At 37.0% G+C, this 22,275-nt stretch overlaps 4 protein-coding genes across 9 annotated transcripts; 3 read left to right on the forward strand and 1 right to left on the reverse strand.

Annotated features, from left to right (window-relative positions):
• The first annotated feature begins 9,088 nt into the window (after positions 1-9,088).
• Positions 9,089-12,297, forward strand: LOC147278770 (abscisic acid 8'-hydroxylase CYP707A1-like). Its single transcript, XM_086251317.1, has 9 exons — positions 9,089-9,352; positions 9,430-9,748; positions 9,981-10,130; positions 10,221-10,469; positions 10,615-10,704; positions 10,967-11,045; positions 11,267-11,373; positions 11,676-11,794; positions 12,002-12,297. The coding sequence occupies exons 1-9, from the start codon at positions 9,150-9,152 to the stop codon at positions 12,090-12,092; spliced, it is 1,407 nt and encodes a 468-aa protein (XP_086107443.1). The 5' UTR covers positions 9,089-9,149; the 3' UTR covers positions 12,093-12,297.
• Positions 12,298-12,439: 142 nt separating this feature from the next.
• Positions 12,440-14,642, reverse strand: LOC147278771 (Thioredoxin superfamily protein). Of its 6 annotated transcripts, none has more exons than XM_086251325.1 (6): positions 14,551-14,641; positions 14,364-14,424; positions 13,763-13,835; positions 13,217-13,673; positions 13,063-13,116; positions 12,440-12,736 (listed from the first exon to the last, which is right to left on the reverse strand). In XM_086251325.1, the coding sequence occupies exons 4-6, from the start codon at positions 13,556-13,558 to the stop codon at positions 12,617-12,619; spliced, it is 516 nt and encodes a 171-aa protein (XP_086107451.1). In that variant the 5' UTR covers positions 13,559-13,673; positions 13,763-13,835; positions 14,364-14,424; positions 14,551-14,641; the 3' UTR covers positions 12,440-12,616. The 6 variants fall into 6 exon arrangements, with proteins under 6 accessions (XP_086107451.1, XP_086107450.1, XP_086107449.1 ...); XM_086251324.1 differs by having other exon boundaries at positions 13,763-13,839; positions 14,551-14,622; XM_086251323.1 differs by having other exon boundaries at positions 13,217-13,835; positions 14,551-14,642.
• A 217-nt stretch (positions 14,643-14,859) lies between these two features.
• Positions 14,860-15,737, forward strand: SCP2 (sterol carrier protein 2). The gene is made up of 2 exons (XM_086251326.1): positions 14,860-15,233; positions 15,320-15,737. Exons 1-2 carry the CDS (start codon positions 15,041-15,043, stop codon positions 15,502-15,504), a joined length of 378 nt encoding a protein of 125 aa, XP_086107452.1. The 5' UTR covers positions 14,860-15,040; the 3' UTR covers positions 15,505-15,737.
• A 3,625-nt stretch (positions 15,738-19,362) lies between these two features.
• On the forward strand, positions 19,363-21,870 carry LOC147278773 (alpha-amylase-like). The gene is made up of 4 exons (XM_086251318.1): positions 19,363-20,056; positions 20,158-20,287; positions 20,374-21,197; positions 21,346-21,870. Exons 1-4 carry the CDS (start codon positions 19,973-19,975, stop codon positions 21,604-21,606), a joined length of 1,299 nt encoding a protein of 432 aa, XP_086107444.1. The 5' UTR covers positions 19,363-19,972; the 3' UTR covers positions 21,607-21,870.
• Positions 21,871-22,275: the final 405 nt, after the last annotated feature.

A 22,275-nucleotide genomic window follows, 5' to 3' on the forward strand; every position in this document is an offset into this window, starting at 1 on the left:
TCAAATTCACAACTTATCCTAATCCTAACTGTTTCGGAAATTAATCTCAAAAATTTCTAATGTCACATTATGTTGCTCACATATGTGCAATAATAAATACACAGAAGTACATGCTGCAGATGCTATGAATCTTAAATTTTGTTGCTAATTAATGATCCATGCATGCACTCAGTGCTGACTGCGCCTGCATTGTAATTTTAAAGAGGATTGAAGATAGGGTTGCCGACTTGTGCTGCAGGATAAAAGATATGTATATTGATAAGCAAAATGGGAAAGATACATGTAACGTAAAGCTAAAGTAGCTAGTCAAAAAGAGAAATGCAAGGTGTTTGTGGATAAATTCACATGGATTCAACAACCAACCATACACTTCCACGTGGCTTGACAAATCTCATTTGACATTTTGACCTCTCAGCAGTTGACTTGGTCAAACCCACCATCCACATCACCATTCCAATTCGGCAATGCATGACATCAGATTCAACACCACTGCTCATTTCATACCACCTAGTCCGAACCAAGCTCATCTTGATTGATATTTATCGTTGACTTGAAAGACCGTTCTTGAGCATCAGGAGCTCGGCTCGGACTGACATACTGTTCCACCAATCTGATCTCCCTAAGACCATTTCACACTTGAGAGGATTGATGGTTACATGTTCAGCTCGGCTCGGTCTCTTCGCTCCATCGTTGTTTTAGAAGCTCCAGCTATTGTGAACTACCACACTTAAGTGCATTTGGTGTGACATGCTATATAGCCTGGAAACCTAGCTCCAGTTGTGACTATTATGGTATCTCATCATACCAAGTCATGCTTGCATTCAATGTAGCATAGAATGCAAAAGGGACTTGGTAGTTGTGCATGTTACTGTTCCAAGTCAATGATGTGGCCTCTTCTCTAACGTTTATCCTCATGCAGATAACTTAACCCTTACTTTTCATTGTCTATATAAGCCACCTTAATTATATGCATGAAAGAGGGGTTCACAAAAACCTAAACAAAGACACATGCACCTACTTGAAAGAATAACTCAGAACATATTTCCTTGTTCTTCTATATCCTCTCAAGTTCATCATTTATTCTTGCTTGTTCCTGTTTAAATACCTTGACATATATTTCATTGATTTTATCATCGAAGTGTAGTTGGCTGGTACCATACTGATGTTACTTTCTTTGATCTTTGTTCATGCAAGAAGACATCATCAAAGCCAACCAGCAACTCAGCAAGCTTTGTTCACTACAAGTCATCCTAATCACTTTCCAATAGGGCTTACTCATCAATGTACCAGCTCATCAACTTTAAGTTGTTGCATCATCGAACAAATATTTGCATCAACACAAGGTTCTGCAGATTTAGTTACTCGGTGATTTATGATCAAATCTTTTTCCTCTTGTACGTACAAGTGCCATGCATTCTTTAATTGATATCAATTAAAGACACAATAATCATTATTAAATTTATAATACACAATTAAAATTAAAAGTCAAGTTTTTACAAAAAAAATAAAAAAATAAAAAAAATAAAAGTTAAGTAAATACAATCATGCAATTAAAACAAGCAGAGGATCGGTTTGAAATTCTGATCGAATTCCTCCGTGTACACACTATCACCGCACTCACTGTCTTTCTAGCTGCAGGCAGGCATGCATGCATACGTTGCAAGCCGGCCAAGATCGAATTAAGTGACCGAATACTGACGTCAGAGAAAATATATAATGATGATGATGATGATCCGATCCGTATATATATATATATATATATATATATATATATATATATAGGATCTAGAATCTAGCTAGCTTCATCATCTTTATTTTATTTTATTTACATACTTTCTTGATCTGCAATGCATGCGCGCTTTGCATGCGATGCATGGACCAATCTATAGTCGATATATATCTATAGCCCCAACTTTTAACTGCTAGCTCATGATACACCATAATGCCTGCTATGAATTTCAGGACTAGCTAAGATCTCCCTCTATATTTTTCTTCAGCCTTACTGTGGACACGACTCAAACATTACCATGTGGATGGGAAATGAGGCTCGATTGTGTCCAAAAATTGAAACAAACAATTAACTTATTCCTTTTTATGGTACTAATTAATTGAAAGGAGTTTTTTTTTTTATTAATAAACTTGTCTCTATGAGTTTTAAACTTATAACGTATTCTACTAAATCAAATGATAATTTGCATGAATTGAAAGAAATTAATACTCTTTTTTAATTTTTAGCGGACAGGGAGTTAATATTCATAATCAACTAGTAAATAGTTGTTTGTATTATTGTTTTCTTTGCTGACCAAAGACAGGGGTGGGGTGGAGGTGTCAATCCCAAAGAACAACTTCGTTGTTACTGTTTCTCCTTTTAACAATATATGAGTTATATTCTTGTAAACTTGTGAAGATTTGAGTCATGTAATAAAAAATTAATTGATAATTAAAGAGACCTAAAATCTTATATATATATACACATATTGTGGTGTAAGACTTGAAGTATTCGATATAGGATTATACTCTTAACATATTACAACACTTACAAATAAACATATATACCTAAATTTTTGGGGTGACTGTAACATTGTACATATGCTATTATTAATTCACTTATGTTACAATATTTATTAATAATATATCCTAAAAGTATAAATTCGTCGTCCATCTATGTTATAACACGTGAATTTAGTTACACAACGTTAAAATGTTACAATAATACTAAAAACTTTCTCCTTCTTCATGTGTCGTTTCTTATTTAATTAAGATCCTCATTTTGATCCCAACGACACATCCATGCACGAGAAATTATTGTATGTGATCATATAACATCATACATGTGGCTATGTGACCAATCCAAAACTCTTATAAGCCACCATGCAAGATTATACTTCTCTAATGTATGACAACACTCCACATTCCCATACGCTCTCGCACGCATGGAGTCACTTAAGCTAAATACATGGACAACTCATATTGGGTGACGTAGAGCACGTGTGGCCACTCGGTCTTATACACGTGGGTGAACCTGCTTTGATACATAGATTAGATAACACCACACAGTGGTGGAGCCAGGAAAACATACCTATGGGGGCACCATAGTTTCTTTATTGAGGCATTTCCCCTTTAGTATTGCACAACTAATTTCAACTTGCTTCAAAACCTTTTAATCAAAATATATAGAAAATAGTTTAATTTAAATAGAAGTTGTTGCCTTTTAATCAACAAGAAAGAAACTTATATAATATTACAACAGAGAAATATAATACAGACAAAAATATAGAGTTTTATATATATGTCCTTGTAAATCAATTCACTTTTCATTTCATTACAATATGTCAAAAGTCAGGAGCACAAAATTATCTAGCATCACTACTATATGTTAGCGGACCACAAAAATTTCAGTACTACAAAATAGGAGAGACAGAGTAGAGCTTGCTGTCCATGGAGAATAGGAGAAGACGCGAGAGGAATTAGATGAAGAGTATAAAGAGTGAAAAGTGAATCTTCTAAAAAAGGAAAGTAGCAAAAAAAAAAAAAAGGAAAGCACGTGTGTGAATCTGTGAGACCTTAAGTCAAAACTGATATTTTAAGAGTCTTTTAGTTAAAAAACCATGAAATCAATATGTCATGTCTTTTTTCCCAAAAATTGAGTGGGGCCCATGTCCCCCCTAGTCCTCACGTGGCTCAGCCCACCCCATAACAGTGTTACAATTTCATACAATAATTTTTTAAAATTCCAACTCCTCTAGTACCATCTAGTACATGTAAGCATAGCTAGCAATAGTTTGTGGGTGATCATTACAAACACACAATCCCTGTTCCCCACTAAAATCACTCTTACTCTTACCGCGCGGCCGTGAACAGTCTACATATTCTTCCGAAGCTGGTTCCTATCATTAAGCTGCAAATGTGCATGGTAGCTACATCAACCTAACACTTATTGGACATTAATTTTCCCCCTTAATATAATTTTCATCCTCTGACTGAATAATTCATTAGGTGTACAGTATTTGATTTCTTTCACCCATACCGGTCAATTCCATCATAGCCTTACGAGTTAAGGTCAAGCAATGTGTTCCCCTTTACACGTACTAGTGTAACCTACATGCATGATTAAATAAAGCACCCATCGAATCGAAGTTGATTTGATTTGATTGGCACTAACGATCTTAACCATCCCACTATTTCATTAATACCGAATTTGTGCTTACAACAAATGGAAAAGTAAAACAGCTAGCTATGGCTTTTCTAATAAACGCTCGATCAAATAAGCTAATTTCTTCAAAGAAAACAAACAGAAAGCAAATAAAGTACTACTACTGCTGCTAATCAAAATGCAATGCAGATGGCCTGGATGGTCGATTCGTCGTACATTTTAAGCATGCTTGTGTCGTTATTGTGCATGCTGGCCTTCGCCCTACATTTGGGACACCTGCCCTAGCTTGTATTATTGATTATCCTACATAGTATCTTCCGTAAGATTTTCTCCCACGAATGACCAATGGGAATATATTAAACACACAACCCAACTCTGAAAAAGGCCCGGATGAATAAGATGACACGTGGAGTTGGCTGTACAGGTTGTACACCCATGCATGATAGCCACGTTGAAAGGGTTGCCAAACCGTTCCCTAAAAGACCAAACAAGATCAGAACATTATGGTTGAGACTTTGGAACGAGCTAGATTGCTAGTAATATTGTTCAGCATGTGACATGAACACTCTGATGAGTGAAATGACAGAGACCAATAGACCATGCATGGCCAACAGATTGATCAGTGCAGCCAGATTCTGAATTAAAGGCATATCGGTAATAGAGGCACTCGGTTTTGAATGTAAGAATTTGAGCGTGAGTCGTACATTTTATCATTATGTGATTTTTGAACAAAACTTTAGATTGAACTTAAGTGTTTTGTGAGTAATTTTACGGTTGTTTCAACTAGACTATCCAACAACTGCATACACATGTCATAATTAAGGAGGCATAATCACTATTAAACCTTTCTTCATATCAATTAATAACTAAAATAAGATCGAAAAATCCTTAAAAAAAATGAAAAACAGTTTGGCGCGTCTACTATTAATATACCGCTCACTTCACTCCGTGGTTTTGATATAGACATGGTTTTCCGTGCACTTATTTGAGTGTCGGAGAATTCCTCTGTACTGCTTGCATGTTCAGATAAATGTATAATCAAGCCAGAGCCTAGAGCTTCAACACGTGTCAGCTGGCACTCAGAGTTTGGACATGATAGAATAGGTACTGCGCGCTCACACGGTTCCCAAAAACGTGGGAATTTATATTACATTATGGATTTCATATAGAATTCAGAATTGCAATTCTTGAAACTATGGAATTATCAACATATCTTAATCAATTAGTTGGGGACAACATGAGACATGAGACACCATGGACATGGACAAAATGATACATTGTGGGCACATGGACATGAGACAGTGAGACATCATACATGGGAGTATATACATTGTTGTAGCTAATTTGATTTGAGTGTATGCATGTCAAGAAATTAAGTTGACACTAGTCACACACTACTGAAAGTACTATCCATGCCCATCCTCCATTCCTGTTTGGAGAGGTTTTCATGCATGTTTATAAGGGCAGAGAGTATCTTTGGTGTGTCCTTTAAAATGATTGAAAACATATGTGTACTCACATATGGCCTACCCATGTGGTGTCCTTCAGGCTTCATCGTGCCCAATAATAGGTCGTTACCCCCACTTTGGCTGGTACTTGGTAGTTGCTACATTCGGTCAGCATAATTATTAATTATATATGTCAATGAGATTCATTCAAAGTTTTCAACATTGTCATATTTCACTGCATGCAATAAAACTAAACTAAAGTATTTACACGTATAAATGACTTTGAATTCCTTGCTATACTTGTTTTTTTATGATCTCCTTCATATTTATGAATTCATGAATATGTCACGTGGATCACACATATACCCCCAAACAAATGTGATAAAAATATTTTCTCTCCTCTATTCATATAGTTGAACCATAGAAATGAGGTCATCAATCCTTCATATACGCACATTACTAAGACCTAATATAATATTTAAGTAAATAAAAAATTTATAAAATTTGAGGAACCAAAACCGTTGTCTGTTTCACCTAGCCTTAATTAACGCCACCCCTGCCCTTAAATTTATGATACACAAATGAAATCTGAATCCTACTCCTTTCAGCTGAATTCAAACTAGATAGCGACATCCAGGACAAATCCATGTATCCTATAAACGAAGGTCCTAGCTAGCTAGGGTGCAAAGCTTAATGGGTACAGCGATTACAGGGTGCCCTGAAAATCTTGATGGAGATTGGAGGAAGTGAGCGAGCCTCAATAGAGTAGGAGAAGAAGACAAGGATATATCAATCCGATCTGGAAGGTTGGAGATATTAAGAATATTAAAAAGGATGGGCTGGATGCCACTATGGCTATTCATCCGTCCCCACCAACATTATTCATTATTCCCTCCCCGACTCTCTTCTATTTGTCCTACAAATTAAGAATCTTGTATACAATCTTGGTGTATAATTGTCTAATTCGATCTTCATAAATGGATATTTATTTGAACTTTTAATTTAATTTAATTAATATGGCGCCTAATTAAGCAGACTACACGTACGAAAATCTTCTATAGGTGACCCCTATACCTATGAAAATGGTAATGAATAGGTTAATGTAATAAGAGATCACATTTTGAGTGCCATGCATGCACGTGTGTAATAAGCTCACTTCTACCTTTCTCTAATAGAAAATACCAGTGGATTCCTGGAAGTAATTAATTAAAGAAGGCGGTGGCCGAATTATTTCTTTCCAATATAATAAATGTTGATTTTCGTATCAGTTTTAACTTTGAAATCTTGCAAAAGATAAAATCTTCCAATTAAGATTCGATTGGATACTCTTTTAATAGTCTTAGGCTCTTAGCTAATTAGCTATAAGCCTATAACTAGCTAGAACATTTTCGAACACCTGGCAAATCCATCAAGGAACAAGAGTTTTGTCTTTGATCGCCTCCAATATTTCTAGAAATATCAAGAAAGCTTAATCAAGGCCTAGTTAAGCTACCATGTCGCTCGTGTTTGCATGCACCACATATTTTATTAGCTGTTTGACTAATAAAAAATTGACTTTTTGTACAATGTCGGTGGAAAATGGAATTAAATTTAATTGTCTCGCCAAGTATTTTACCAAATTTTTTAATTTTACATTTTTTTGAGATACTAACTAAGCCTCCATTTGGATTGTGTCCATCACTCCAAATCTACGATTTGTAGTTAATGTTTATAGCTAAATCGCTTGACGTACTATAATCTCAACATTAATGATGAAAATAGAAAATTGTAGTTTAATGGAAAGAAATACAAGAAATTACAAGGATTTTAACTGCTTCATGAAGAAATCTAGGCATTCATTCCAAAACTAATTGATAATTGGGAGGAGTAGTCCAAACCCTTATAAGCCATTAGTAAGGCCCTCACATCTTTAATGTGAGATTTCTCTCAATACGCCCCCGCACGTGTGGGGTCATTTAAGCCTAACACATGGACAATTTATATTGGGTGACGTGTGAGTACGTATGGCCGTTAGGCGCATCACGTGGATAACCTGCTCTGATACCATGAAGAAATCTAGGCATCTATCCCAAAACCAATTGGCAATGGAAGGAGTAGCCTAAACCTTTATAAGCCACTAGTAAGGCCCTCACATCTTCAATGTGAGATTTCTCTCAACACTTCATTGTGAAGGAATCTAGGCATCTATTCTAAAACCAATTGGTTATATGCCTCACATTTTCAATGTGAGATCTTTCTCTCAGCACACCCCCGTACGTGTGGCGTCACTCAAGTCTAACACATAGATAATTTATATTGGGTGACGTGAGAGCACGTGTGACCGTTAGGCTTACTACTTGAATAGCCTGCTCTGATACCATAAAGGAATCTAGGCATCCATCCCAAAACCAACTGACTATAAAAGAAGTAGCCCAAACCCTTATTAACCACGTACTATGCAAGGCCTCACATTTTCAATGCGAGATCTTTTTCTCAATACATTGAACCTAATTTCAAATTTAGGACGTTATAGTTACAGTGAATGCAGTTATTTTAAATGCATTGTATTCAGTACTGTACGTGATGTTTTTTTCTATCCAATGGAGCTCATGGTTAACATCCCAATCCCTTCTTAATTCTGAATCCTTCCACATAAACGGTCCCCTCTTCTGAGTTGGTATGCCCTGTGGCTGTACATGTCAATACACACAAACATGCCAATTAAATGCGCAATTTTACGAGGAAACAAGATGTACGTGGCAAAATATATAGACTGTTGAACCTTTAGTGAGTTTAGTTGCTATTGCTATTTTACTCTACAATTTTATAAATAGAGTAAGTTCATCAATTTGAATATATTGCTTGAGTATATCCAAGAAATTAAATCTAAAGGGAAGGTAAAAATTGAGTTTGAACAGAAAAATACCATACCAGGTAAAAATTGTCTGTGCCAGTAATAAATGTCCGTTTTAGATTTTGTTGTTGGAAATATTGGTATCCATATTTGCCAAGAAAAAAAATATAATAAATTACTCTCAAGTCTAGTTTTTGAAAAAATTTTAAGTGAAAATTCAGCCAAATAAAAAATTAAGTCAAAACCTAAATTATTCGCGTGCGCGGGCCTAAACACCCAAAACAAGCTACCGAGCACTCAATACTCTTGTCGAGAGCTCGACAGATACATATGTAAATTTTAGGTTGCAAGGGCATATGTTTTAGGTGATAAATATATTTTTTTATGTTGCATATGCATGGATGAATAAATTGGGCTTATATTTAAATTTTGAGCCTACTAGACTTGGCTTATATCTCTTTTTCATTTTGGATTTCTATTTAAAGTAACCAAAAAAATATTGGTAGCCATACACCTAGGACACCAAATCGATCTTGGATTGACACTTGTCCCAATTTGTCTGGTCTCTGCTGCTTTCTCATATCTGGCTCTCTATATAAACTAGTGCTTCCCTCCCCCCCTCTCGCAGTGACTCAATATTAGCAGCAAAGCTCATTCTCGATTTTACTACAAACTCACTAACACATTGCTCAGTACTAGGGAGAGAGAGAGAGAGATGATTGCAATTTTCACATACGTTTTCATCTTTCTCCTAACAACCATACTCTCATATATTTTGATGAAAAGGGACAAGAGAGGAAAAGAACCCCAGAGAAGGGTTAAGCTCCCTCCAGGCTCATTAGGTTGGCCTTATATAGGAGAGACTCTCCAGCTCTATTCTCAAGACCCCAACACTTTCTTTTCTGGCAAACAGAAAAGGTTGGTCTCTCTCACTCGATCTCTCATTTTGTGTAGTTTCCTACATGAATCGAATTTAATGTGGTGGATATATACAGGTATGGAGAAATTTTTAAGACCCATATTCTTGGGTGTCCATGTGTGATGCTGGCAAGCCCGGAGGCTGCAAAGTTTGTGTTGGCTCAAGCTCACTTGTTCAAACCCACGTACCCCAAAAGCAAAGAGCGTCTGATTGGTCCGTCAGCACTGTTTTTTCACCAAGGGGACTACCACACTTGCCTGAGGAAGCTTGTTCAAGGCTCTCTCTCCCTTGGCATCATTCGAAATTTGGTGCCCCATATTGAAGCCATAGCTAAATCTTCCTCACAGTCCTGGCTCACTGGCCAAGTCACCAACACCCTCCATGAAATGAAAAAGGTGAGTATATATTGAATAATCTTTAAAAAAGTTAAATTATTAAAAAGAGAAATTCAATGAGCATTTATGATCTTATCAGACATTTAATCCGTGGACAAATGCTAATTTTATATTATTTTTTGGAAAAACCTATTGCGTCAAGTTGTGTTTATATTTTATACTTAAATGATAAAGTTAGTGGCCAAAAAAAAATGATAAAGTTAATTTTTTGACTGTGTACTTGTCATTGTAGTATTCTTTCGAGGTGGGTATAGTAGCAACTTTTGGGCAATTGCAAGGCCATTACAAAGAGGAGCTCAATAAGAACTACGTCATAGTGGACAAAGGCTACAATTCCTTCCCCACAAACATCCCAGGAACACCATACAAAAAGGCTCTCTTGGTAAGTCAAAATTGGTCAAACATCAAACATTTTACATCCGAATTATGTGTTCGATAAACTAATTAATTAATAAATTGTTTTTAATTATAGGCAAGGAAGAGGCTAAGAGTGATTCTGGGTGACATTATTTCTGAAAGGAAAGAGAAGAGACTACTTGAGAAGGACTTGCTGGGTTGCCTTTTGAACTCAAAAGATGAGAAAGGTGAAGTCTTGACTGATGACCAAATTGCTGACAACATTTTAGGAGTTCTTTTTGCTGCCCAAGACACCACAGCCAGTGTGATGACCTGGATTGTCAAGTACCTTCACGATGACCCCAAACTTCTAGAGGCTGTTAAGGTATGGACAACATAGCACAGCTACAACTAGTAGGAGGGTCTAGGAGAATTCACTTTTACAGTTTTACTTCAATATTTCTTGTCTTTATCTTTAATTATTAATATGGTAATTAATATGTACTTATTATTAACTGCTGAATTTGCAGGCAGAACAGAAGGCAATTTGGGAATTAAATGAACAAGGTAACAAAGCTTTGAGTTGGGCACAGACTAGAAACATGCCAATCAGTTACAAGGTGTGTAAATGCATGCACTGATGTCTGATAAGATAATGATTTACATATACTTACAAAATTTGTTTCTGCACACAATTACTCCTGCAGAGAACTGGTTAATTTGTGCGACTCTCATTTTTCATGACCCACACTAATTCATTCATATCAAAAGAAACTAAATTTTGTTTTTGTCACATGTACTTTGCCAACAAAGCATGGGGCATATATGATTTGATTTGTTGCTAGCTAAGTTGCTAACTACAGGAATAATGTACCTTTTCAGGTTGTGTTAGAGAGTTTAAGAATGGCCAGCATTATATCTTTTGCATTTAGAGAGGCAGTGGTTGATGTGGAATACAAAGGTGAATTTGATTAGAGGAATATACAGTCTTTTTAACTCTTGTAATTGATAACCAATTGGTCCGATTCCTATTGGTTTAATGGTATTTCTTTCTATTTTGTGGAAGAGAATAAAAGATATATATCACAATCTCTAGTTTTAAGTAAGAAAGCGTACATTAATTTCTCCATCTAGGAAATGACCTGCATGTTGGTGTATGATTGGTGTTGGAACATGTGGCAGGGTACATGATTCCAAAAGGTTGGAAAGTGATGCCTTTGTTCAGGAACATTCATCACAATCCAGAATTTTTTCCCGATCCTCAGAAATTCGATCTTTCTAGATTCGAGGTATGTAGACTGTTGCTGTTGCTGTTCTCCCTCACCCCACGTACCCTTTTCCATTATACATTTTATTATTACTATATCTTATTTTAAAAAGATAAAAATATTAAAAAATGTAAAGAAAGGAAAAGATTGAGCAACCCTGGCAGGCAATAAAACACTCCAAAAAAAATTAGTTATTACATATTTCCCTTCCATTTTGGTTTCTAAGGTTCATGAAATAAGTACTTATTGCTATCTCATGAAATTATTTGTTTGGAAGTGAAAGCATCTTGATGTTTTAACTCGTCTTTGATGCTTAACTATAGGTTGCACCAAAGCCAAATACATTTATGCCATTTGGCAGTGGAGTGCATGCCTGTCCGGGAAATGAACTTGCCAAGCTAGAAATACTGGTTATGATGCACCATTTAGTCACCAACTTCAGGTATTTTATAAATTATGTTCAATTTTAGTACTCATCATCTGCCTTCTAACATTAGTGTCTGGATCTAATCCTATTCCAACTATTCAAAAGTGAAACATACTTTGTTCCTTTTTATCTTAATCATGTTTGAACCATGCCATATTTAGCTTAGTCTCTGCCAGAAATATAATTATTGATAAGAAGAAAACTTTGGTGTTGTTGTTGCAGGTGGGAAGTAGTGGAACCCCAAAGTGGGGTTCAATATAGCCCATTCCCAGTGCCTCTGCATGGACTCCCAGTCAAGTTTTGGAAAGAATAGCTAGCTAGGGAAGGGACTACTCATTATCATGAATTCATGATTGATAGCTGAATGCCATACCCTCCTCCCCAAATTGACTTTTTCATTTTTGGCTAGCTTCCTTTCATTTTTACTTGTCCCCCCTCCTTATATTATTTGGGAGTGGTAAGATGCCCTATTTTCCAACATTTTGATATGTTTATTAATCTCAAGTCGTACTTCTGCAGCATGCATTTAATTTTACCTATTACATTGATCTTTCACTTTGGATTGTTCTATGGTTTCTTGGCTTTGCAATTGAATTTGGAATCACCTGTTGGAAAACAGAACTTAGGACACCACTTAATTGGAAATGTAAGGCAATGGTATTGTTAAACAGACGCAACCAAACCATATGAGATGTATAAGTCTCATCCAAAATCTGCCAAAATATACAATTTGCTAATTGAGAATGTAACACGCACAAGGGAGATCAATATATTAGTAAATTACAATCTGTATACTAAGCAAATTGGTCCAAATCACTCACCAGTATACGTATTAATTTACAGATTAAAGTCTGTAGATGCGTATTTACGAATGGCAGCAAGGATCCTCTCTTTGTCTCTGGTTGGGAATGCTTCCAATAGGATCCCGTCTTTATAGAAATGAAAGAGGGGCACCGTCTGCAATATTTCATTCCATCTTAAATTTAGAGCCAGAAGTAGGGAATACAAAGATAGATATAGAGTTGATCTGGATATCAAATGATGCAGAAACCAAATAGTTAGAAATTAAGATGATAGAAATGAAAGCAATTAGCTTATATAATGTGCATATTGCAATCCAGTGTCATGAATTTAGCTGAACTTAAATGCAGAGAACAAATTTTTGAGCAAGAAAACCAAGTCAACAAGAGGTTTTATACAGCATCATTGCTCTATAATATAGTACAATCTGCTATATTTCCTGTGAAAACGCTCAATTAACATACAAGATTGGGAAGTTTTACCTTAATTCTAAGTCGTTCAGCAACCTCGGATTGTTCATCATATTCATCAATTACCTGCAGTAAATAGCCTTTTACAACTACATATTGAGTTGATAAAAGAAAGTTCAACATGCCCTTGTAATGGCCAAATAAGCAGAACTAGTATAATACTCACATTATGCTTTAAGAAGATTACTCCAGCATCTCCCTCTCCAGATCCCTTGCATAATTTTGAAAAACCTTGCTCTATATACTTGCAGCTTCCACATGAAGTGCGATAAAAATCGACAACAACCAAAGCATGGTTTTCTTTGGCCATTTCAAGAATTTTGAAGAACTCCTCGTCGGTACTAAATTCTCTAACGCATTCAACTGGACAGAGATCATCATCCTCATCTGACAAATCTCCTTGGTTTCCACCAGCCGCTCTGACCTTTAATAAAGGTCCAAATCTGTGGCTACATTTTAAAACTTCCAAACCTGCAATTTTAATGCTAGATGGAATTTTGGCCCTCATTAGACATAATCGAACATGTGTCCTCCCAGCAAGTGAGCAGAGAATTTCAGAGGGACTTCTTGAACCATGTTTTCTGTTCGGTTTTGTTCCAAAATTGAATGAGGCCTCGGCCTTGCTATAAAGAATATTCTGCCTTTGCATTAGAACAAATAAAAAACCTCCAAAACAACAATGTATATACAGCTTCAAATGAATATTGACTACCCAGACAGTCCTTTGCAGGATGAGCTATTTAGTGGTCTTCGACATATTCTTTACTTTCCATCATATTCCAGTACTGGCTGAGTTGAAAAAACAGAAGCATCAGGCCTTTTTTGTTAGAAGATTACACTAAGTTTCAAAGCAGAATCCAAAATCAACCTATTAGTACTGTCTAATAACACAAAATACAGCCTTAAATTAGATATATGTATCACAGTGTGAAGTTTACTGTGATATGCAAATAACTACAGACTCTATTTTGAGCTCTAACACGTGATTAAAATCAGATGATAGTAAGTCCGCTCAAACAAAAAAGATATTTGAATACAAGTGAAGAGACAAGGAAAAACAGTTGCCTGGGAACCACATAATATTTTGCCTAAAACTTTCAAATGGCTCAACTGCTCAAAATTAAGCCAATGATAGGGTAGCCCAATTTTCATTTTAATATTTAAATTATCAAACAGTTGGGGTATTCCATGAGTACATATATTATTATATTTGATAATTAATTCATCAAAATCACTGACACACTACCTAATGAACTTGTTTATATCCATATTACATTGTAAATACAAGCCAAGAAAACTGTACCACCACTCACATTTACCATATGGCAATTCCAAATGCAGAGAGAACCCAGTTGATTAAATCATACTCAGAATCTGACCAAATAAGAAAATGATTGTAACAAAGTCAGCATGTAGTCATGTACTATACGTATATACTCATGCTGCAGGTACATATAATTCAAAGTCGAATGCAGATGATGAACAAGACATGGAGTTTACCTCCGGCAGTTGATGGTGAGACGCGTGGCGTGCTTTGCCATATCTCAATTCTGAATATGCACGAATGAGAAGAGGACACGACACTTCCATATCGACTTTGCTGTGCATGCTCCTAGCCAACTCTAGTTGGGCTTTCAATGATGGGCCGAGACATATCTTTCTTTCTTCCAAATGGGCTGAGCCCATTTCGGTGTAATAATACGAACCACCTTCCAAAAATAATTCACAAATTAAGTCAACCCGATCCACTTCAAAGTTCAAAGTGCCAGAAAGGGAAGGTGTTGGCATGCGTGCCGTGGTCCCTCATCTGATTTCTGCGCGGTTAGTTGGAGCCTGATCTATGACAATTAAATTGGGGCTAATTGACAAACCAACCAACCCCTTCTCATACGCTAGCAGTCTTAAAACGGCGTGTTCCGAGGCGGTTTGCATTTCAATCTTTGTAGAATTGTAGAGAAAAGGGAGAGGCGAAGAGCGCGAGGAAGAAACAATGGGTAACAGCAGTGATCAGCTGAAGTCGGAGGCCTTGCTGGAGCAGATGAAGGAGCACCTGGCCACCGACGCCGGCAAACAAATCACCAAGAAGGTCGGACTCGTCTACCAGATCAACATCGCGCCCAAGAAAATCGGATTCAACGAGGTGGTTTACACCGTTGATCTCAAGAAGGGGGAGGTCAAGAAAGGTTAGGGTTTCTGATTTTTCTGGTTTTTCTGATTCGTTTGTGTTATGAAAGATGAGACCTTTACTGAAACTGAAGCCGAAATTCAGGGCCATATGAAGGAGGAAAGCCTGATGCGACCTTTTCGTTTAAAGATGATGATTTCGTGAAGGTTGCGTTGGGGAAGATGAACCCACAAATTGCTTTCATGAGGGGTGCAATGAAGATTAAGGGGAGTCTGAGTGCAGCCCAGAAATTTACTCCTGACATTTTCCCCAAGCCTTCCAAGATGTGACAACTTTTACTTGTTGTGAGCATGTGCCCCATTAATTTGCATTAGGGGCTTGCTTATTACTCTTATTTGCTTCAAAAATTAATTTCTCAAATACTAGTAGCTATGTAGCTTGAACTGGAAAAGTAGCTTTCCATTAAGCAAAACTAGAATTCAATTAAAGCTTTAAGCTTGTCTTTGGTAGTAGGACCATGCATCATTTATACTTGATCAATAAGTTGTTCCCATTAGAAGAAGGCTTCTTAATTATCTCTGGCACTGAGCTTGTTTTTATTTTGTTATCCATGTCCTTTCTGCTGTGCCCTTGTCCTGCCTGCTAGTTGCTGTATATTTTGCCTACAAATCTGCTTTCTGCTTAGTCTTAGTCTGAAGTTATAACAGAACAGTAGGTGCAAAGCCCAACAAGGTATACAAACTAAGAAAGCCCACCCATAAAGATCGAGTCCCCCTCAAGGCTTTAATCCCACTCCAATTGTTGGTTTTATGCATGCTGCCTAACATTTTGAAAACTAATCGCACTTGGCCCTTTCCTAGGTGAGGAATCAGTCTTCCTAGACATTTGCTACTTTCATTTGCACTCGGACTAGTCTACTCTCTTAGAAAATTCTTACATATCGCATTGTCCCTTTTGATTTTCTACTCTCTGTAGACTTGGACAAGTCTACTCTCTTCGTTGTCCCCTTTTGATTTTTCTCTGCTCTGGAGCTCTCCAATCTCCATGCTGATCTTTCATTTGGTTCTATCCGATCCGCCGGTCATTTTTGACTGCTTCAATTTCTAGTACACATTTCTAAAAGAGGCACTATTTGCACACTCATTTTTTTCTTACTATATATACTCATTTCTCACCTCACACACCTTCTTCTTCTTCTTTTTTTTTTTTTTTTTTTAATTTCTCAAAACACACCTTTAAAATATTTAAAATATCCTCATTTACCAAAAAAAAAACTAAAATCCAGCTAGCCCGACCCCCACACCCGACGTCGACATCGGCCACTGTCGCCAGCCTCCCTTCCCCTCCCTCCCTCTCTCGCCTGTTTCCATTTCTCTCTCTTTCCCTATCTCTCCCCTCTCTCCCCTCTTTCTCATCTCTCCCTTTCTCTCTCTGGGTTTTCACTCACTCACTCACTCTCCAGCCACTCACCCCACCCCCACCCCCACCCCCACTCGGCCACTGCCGCAACGCTTCTGGTCGACCCGCCCGCCACTTCCCTCTATCTCTCTCCTCTCTCCTTCCCTCTCTTTATTTATGCCTTAACCACCCTCTCTCTTTGGGTCCCCTCCCTGCCAGACTTAAGAAAGGCCGGCGGCGCCACCATCATGGTCGTCGAGAGAGAGAGAGAGGTGGCGGGCCGGCTGGCCAAGGGGGTTGCCAGCAGTGTACGGGTGGGCGGGGGCGGTGGCCGATGGGACTGGGGCGGGTGGCTGGGATGGGTGGGTTGGGGTTTAGGTTTTTTTTTATTTAATAAAATAAAATTTGTCATTTATAGTAATTTAATAGAGAAAATTAGGATTAACTACCTAATTCTAATAACTTTTTGGAATACCAGCACATGACTATTTTTTTTAGTTTGGCTACTAACTTTCTTAAAAACATTTTAGATTAGATACCAAACCTTTTTTTTTTTTAAATTGTATTACAATATTGGATAAATAGAGGTCAAAGTAATACTTTTATTGAAATTATTATGTAGTGTAGTGGTAAGAGGTGTCTCTTTCTCTTGCATGAGAAGGGTTCGAATCCCTTCTATGCCAAGTTGTTTTTGTGTTGTTGAACGGCGTTGGTCGGTGGTCGGCCGGACGGTGGTTAGTTGGGAATTTTTTTAATTTTTTTTATTGCAGTGGCATATGATGTAATTTTTATGAATTCTAATACCCTTCACTTTATTAGTTTGTTTGACTTTTCAACTAGTATCTAAACTAAAATGCTATTAAATTTTAGTACCTAAACTAAAAAATTATTAAAGTTTGGTATTTAAAGTCAATGGAGAAAATTAGGATTAACTACCTAATTCTAATAACTTTTTGGAATACCAGCACATGACTATTTTTTTTAGTTTGGCTACTAACTTTCTTAAAAACATTTTAGATTAGATACCAAACCTTATTTCCAGCCTAGCCCATTTTTAGTGGGCTTATTTTATATTCCGATTTTGCCCTTGGCCTGTTTTATTGGGTTTAGTATAATTAATAATTGTTAAAAAATTACTGTTTGGTCGTTGTGCGAACAGTTACAACTAAATTATGATAGTCACAACTTAGATCTAATTAGTTGTGACTGACTGGATCAATTATTTTAAAAAATATATATATACACAATATTATATAAATTAGGTTCAAAGCAATTACTTTACACAAAAGAAGACTTAGTGCATTATAGTGAGTGCCACAAAGATTTTGAATTTTGATGTCAAATTGCGACTTTGTATTTGCATGTATGTTCAGTTTTCATTGTGACTTCTTTTCCATTCTTATGACAAGTGTGTGTTCTTTTAATGTCTTCTAAATTATGATTTTCATTTTGCTACCTTTGTAATTTTTTATTTGAGAGTAATAAGGTTAGAACCAATGAATCATTTAGGCTTTTGTTTCCTTTTTCCCCCCCTTTTTGGCAGAATAGGTTTACCGATACTTTTGCATTGATGTTGATTATGGGTTTCCATGTATTGTTCATGGGTTTGTCATTTTTTGAAATTAATTCATTGCTCAATGACCAACTCAGAGTTTTTTCAGTAAAACAATTAATAAAACTCAAAATGGGTAGTAAATAAGAATGCTGGTCTTGGTAAGCAAGGTTGCTTTAAGCCTTTTAACTCTGAATTTGTTCTTTGGGAATTTGAAATATTTTTGCTGGTTATGTAGGGGATACTCTGAACCTCTTCTCTATTGTACGTGAGCTTTTATGTTAAACATTTATGTATTTTATGTTAAACTTATCTTTTTCTTAATATTAGTCACAACTTCAAATTTTGTTATATGAGTTTTGGGGGTGGTTTAGGTGTACTTTCTATAGTTTGCATGCTAGAGTTTATGGTCTTATCTTTTTCAAATTGTGACAGTCACAACTTCAGATTTAGTTGTGATTACAGAACAATCACAACTAAATTATGAGACAGTCACGGTTCAGTTGTGACTTGATTGAATGTTTTTGAAAAATTGTACTACAATGTAGTATAAATAGAGGTCAAAGCAATATTTTTTATACAAAATAATTACTAGTGCAATTGGGGAAGGTTTCTCTTTCAACTTACCATGACAGTCACAACAAATTGTGAGACAGTCACAATTTAACTTGTGACTTGTGACTGAATTAAATTTTTTTTTTTTAAATTGTATTACAATATTGGATAAATAGAGGTCAAAGTAATACTTTTATTGAAATTATTATGTAGTGTAGTGGTAAGAGGTGTCTCTTTCTCTTGCATGAGAAGGGTTCGAATCCCTTCTATGCCAAGTTGTTTTTGTGTTGTTGAACGGCGTTGGTCGGTGGTCGGCCGGACGGTGGTTAGTTGGGAATTTTTTTAATTTTTTTTATTGCAGTGGCATATGATGTAATTTTTATGAATTCTAATACCCTTCACTTTATTAGTTTGTTTGACTTTTCAACTAGTATCTAAACTAAAATGCTATTAAATTTTAGTACCTAAACTAAAAAATTATTAAAGTTTGGTATTTAAAGTCAATGGACCTAATTTAATATTGGATTAAAATTGTAAATATACATAATAAATAGGAGGGGTGTGCACTGTGCAGTGAGAGGAAAATGAGTATCCAAATACAACACTCTTCTAAAATTATGCATCATTAACATCGATCATAACATGTGTGTCTTTTGGTAAATTCAACTCAACCAAACATGAATTTAAATCCTCACTTCTTGTTTGTTTGGCCGTAATCAGGTTTGGAAAGAGAATTAAATGCCCATTCCAGCAAGACATAATATTTGGTTGACTTGGAAAGGAAAATGAAGCAGTGGAAGTGACTTGATTGACCGTAATCGATTCCTTCAATCAAGGGGGATAGAAATACCAGGAGGAGAGTGGGATTTCTATTCCATAGTAGGTTAGGAATGCAAAATTACTGACAAATTGGAATCAATTTCCTAGTCGATCTTGATTCCTAACGTGTTTTAAACGTTAGGATGGAAACACCAAAACCATTCCATTACAGAAAAACATCTCTGTTAGAATTGGACAAGTCTACTCTCTTCGTTGTTCCCTTTCGATTTTTCTCTGCTCTGCAGCCCTCCATGCTGATTGTTCATTTGGGTTCTATCCGATCCGCCAGTCATTTTTGACTACTGCGCGCTTTAATTTCCAGTACACATTTCTAAAATCATGCACGACCAGTATCGATCCAACATGTGTGCCCTTTGGTAAATTCAACTCAAACCAGACGTGTATTTAAATCCCCACTATGGCACTAAGTATCTACATCTCAGTATCTCACACGTAAAACTATAGAAATCAGCATGGTGAAGTTCCTCCTTTTGTTCTGCTTCTGCCTCTGCATTTCTCTCTTCCCCTTCTTGGCAACCCCGGCCGTGTTATTTCAGGTAATGAAAAGGGTCATCTGGTACAGTTTTCGTTTTTATACTTATATGTTTATAGATGTTGATCGATGAAAGAGGTTGATGATACATATGACATATGATAGGGGTTCGATTGGGATTCAAGCAGAAAGGGAGGATGGTACAACACACTCAAGACCAACATTCCTGAACTTGCGGACTCTGGAATTACCCATGTCTGGCTTCCTCCTCCTTCTAACTCTAATTCAACTGAGGGTACGCTCTCATTCTTATTAATTTCATCGATAAATATTAAAGACCAAAACAAAAAACGTACAGTTTTCATACCAAACTTTTTGTAGGATACTACCCGAGAAGGCTATACGACCTGGACGCATCAAGTTATGGAACCAAGGCTGAATTGAAATCCCTAATTGCGGCTATGCACGAGAAGGGAATCAAAGCCCTTGCCGACATAGTCATCAACCACAGAGCCGCAATCAAACAAGACGAGAAAGGAGCATGGAGCATCTTCCAAGGCGGAACACTCGACGCCCCTCTCGAGTGGGACGCGTCGCTGATTTGCAGAGACGACACCGACCACCCTTTCGGAACCGGAAACCCCGACACCGGCGAAAACTTCCCTTTCACTTCCGACGTGGACCACACCAATCCGCGGCTGCAGGACGAGCTGTCCGATTGGTTGAACTGGTTGAAGACTGAAATCGGGTTCGACGGTTGGCGGATCGATTACGCAACCGGGTTCGCCCCCGAAATTACCAAAATGTACATGGAGCGGAGTTCGCCGGAGTTCGCGGTGGCCGAGTACTGGAAGTGGAATGTGGCGAAAGGGCAGGATGGTAAACTAGATCCAAACCAGGATGCGCATAGGAATGAAATAGCAAAGTTTGTTGAGGCTGCTGGCGGTGCTGTGACGGCGATTGATATGACGACCAAGTTTATAATGAATGATGCGGTGAAGGGCGAGCTGTGGCGGCTCAAGGATTCAAACGGCAAGCCGCCGGGGTTGATCGGGATCAAGCCGGAAAGTGCTGTAACATTTATTGAAAACCATGACACCGGATATCCGCCGGGGTCGCAACAGCTCTTGCCTTACCCGAGTAACGACGTCTCAATCCTGCTTGGATACACTTACATTCTCACCCATCCCGGCACCCCAAGCATAGTAAGTTACACTATTCATCTCAATCATGTAAATTAATTTCATGTGAATGGGTGGTTCATATTCATATTCATATTAATTTCATGTGATGTATCTTTTCAATGCGGTCCATATTTGATTTAATCCTAACGTACTACTTGGTTGGATGCAGTTCTATGACCACTTTTTCGAGTGGAAGTGGCCAAAGGAGCCTATACGCAATTTGATTGCAATTCGAGCAAGGAATGGGATCAATGCCCGGAGCAGTGTGAGCATTTTAGCTGCGGAGGCTGATCTATATATGGCCAAAATTGATGACAAGATTATTATGAAGATTGGGCCCAAGTTGGACCTTGGAGACCTTGACCCGACAAAGTCAAACTACCACGTTGCCACCAGTGGAGACAACTTTGCTGTGTGGGAGAGAAACTGAAACTGAATTTATATAGAAAGCTTGCTTCGTTATACATGTAATATGAGAATAAAGCCTACTTACTGTTAACTTACTCTGTGAGTCTGTCTGTGAATGCTGAGTAAGATTTGTATTAGTAGGCTAATCTAATGCATTTCTTCCCCCTCAAGAACAAGGTGGATGGTAATAAATACTTGAATTCAGATCCCTATTTGTGAGGCTTGTACTGTTGTTCACCTAGCATAAATAAAAATGCTTACTAGTGAGCATCAAAATGTTATCCTATATTTGATTTGTTTATTAAGTCATCATATTATCTGATTCATATCATAATTTTGTTTTTTTCTTCAAATATGTGAATTTAGAATCAACCACTTCTCATCCCACTTGAGTTATTGTTCATGAACAATTCATATTATAATTGAATTCAATTATGCATAATCAATGAATTGAATTAGTTTGAATCGGAATTTATTTGATTTATAGCCGACATAGGTTAAGGTCCTAAATAAAGATAAATGGATAATTAGATGTAAGGAGAAATGGAGATATGATCAAATGGGTTGGAACAAAATGAGCACAACATGTATAACATATACCTAATGTACCATAATATAGTCTTATACTATGTCAAACACAATGTGTCATGAATCTTGCCAAATAGTATGCTATAAGATTTAGATGAATATT

The sequence above is a fragment of the Dryas octopetala genome, chromosome 7 (genome assembly GCF_963921425.1).
Source record: "Dryas octopetala chromosome 7, drDryOcto1.1, whole genome shotgun sequence".
Classification (NCBI taxonomy): Eukaryota; Viridiplantae; Streptophyta; class Magnoliopsida; order Rosales; family Rosaceae; genus Dryas; species Dryas octopetala.

Coding starts and splice junctions, on each gene's coding strand:
- LOC147278770 (XM_086251317.1), top strand. CDS start 9,150: ATGATTGCAATTTTCACATACGTTTTCATCTTTCTCCTAACAACCATA. Junction 9,353..9,429: donor TTTTCTGGCAAACAGAAAAG/GTTGGTCTCTCT, acceptor GGATATATACAG/GTATGGAGAAATTTTTAAGA. Junction 9,749..9,980: donor CCCTCCATGAAATGAAAAAG/GTGAGTATATAT, acceptor TTGTCATTGTAG/TATTCTTTCGAGGTGGGTAT.
- LOC147278771 (XM_086251323.1), bottom strand. CDS start 13,699: ATGCAAAGGCAGAATATTCTTTATAGCAAGGCCGAGGCCTCATTCAAT. Junction 13,117..13,216: donor TAATCTTCTTAAAGCATAAT/GTGAGTATTATA, acceptor TATTTACTGCAG/GTAATTGATGAATATGATGA. Junction 12,737..13,062: donor CTGAACGACTTAGAATTAAG/GTAAAACTTCCC, acceptor GAAATATTGCAG/ACGGTGCCCCTCTTTCATTT.
- SCP2 (XM_086251326.1), top strand. CDS start 15,041: ATGGGTAACAGCAGTGATCAGCTGAAGTCGGAGGCCTTGCTGGAGCAG. Junction 15,234..15,319: donor GAAGGGGGAGGTCAAGAAAG/GTTAGGGTTTCT, acceptor GCCGAAATTCAG/GGCCATATGAAGGAGGAAAG.
- LOC147278773 (XM_086251318.1), top strand. CDS start 19,973: ATGGTGAAGTTCCTCCTTTTGTTCTGCTTCTGCCTCTGCATTTCTCTC. Junction 20,057..20,157: donor CCCCGGCCGTGTTATTTCAG/GTAATGAAAAGG, acceptor GACATATGATAG/GGGTTCGATTGGGATTCAAG. Junction 20,288..20,373: donor TAACTCTAATTCAACTGAGG/GTACGCTCTCAT, acceptor AACTTTTTGTAG/GATACTACCCGAGAAGGCTA.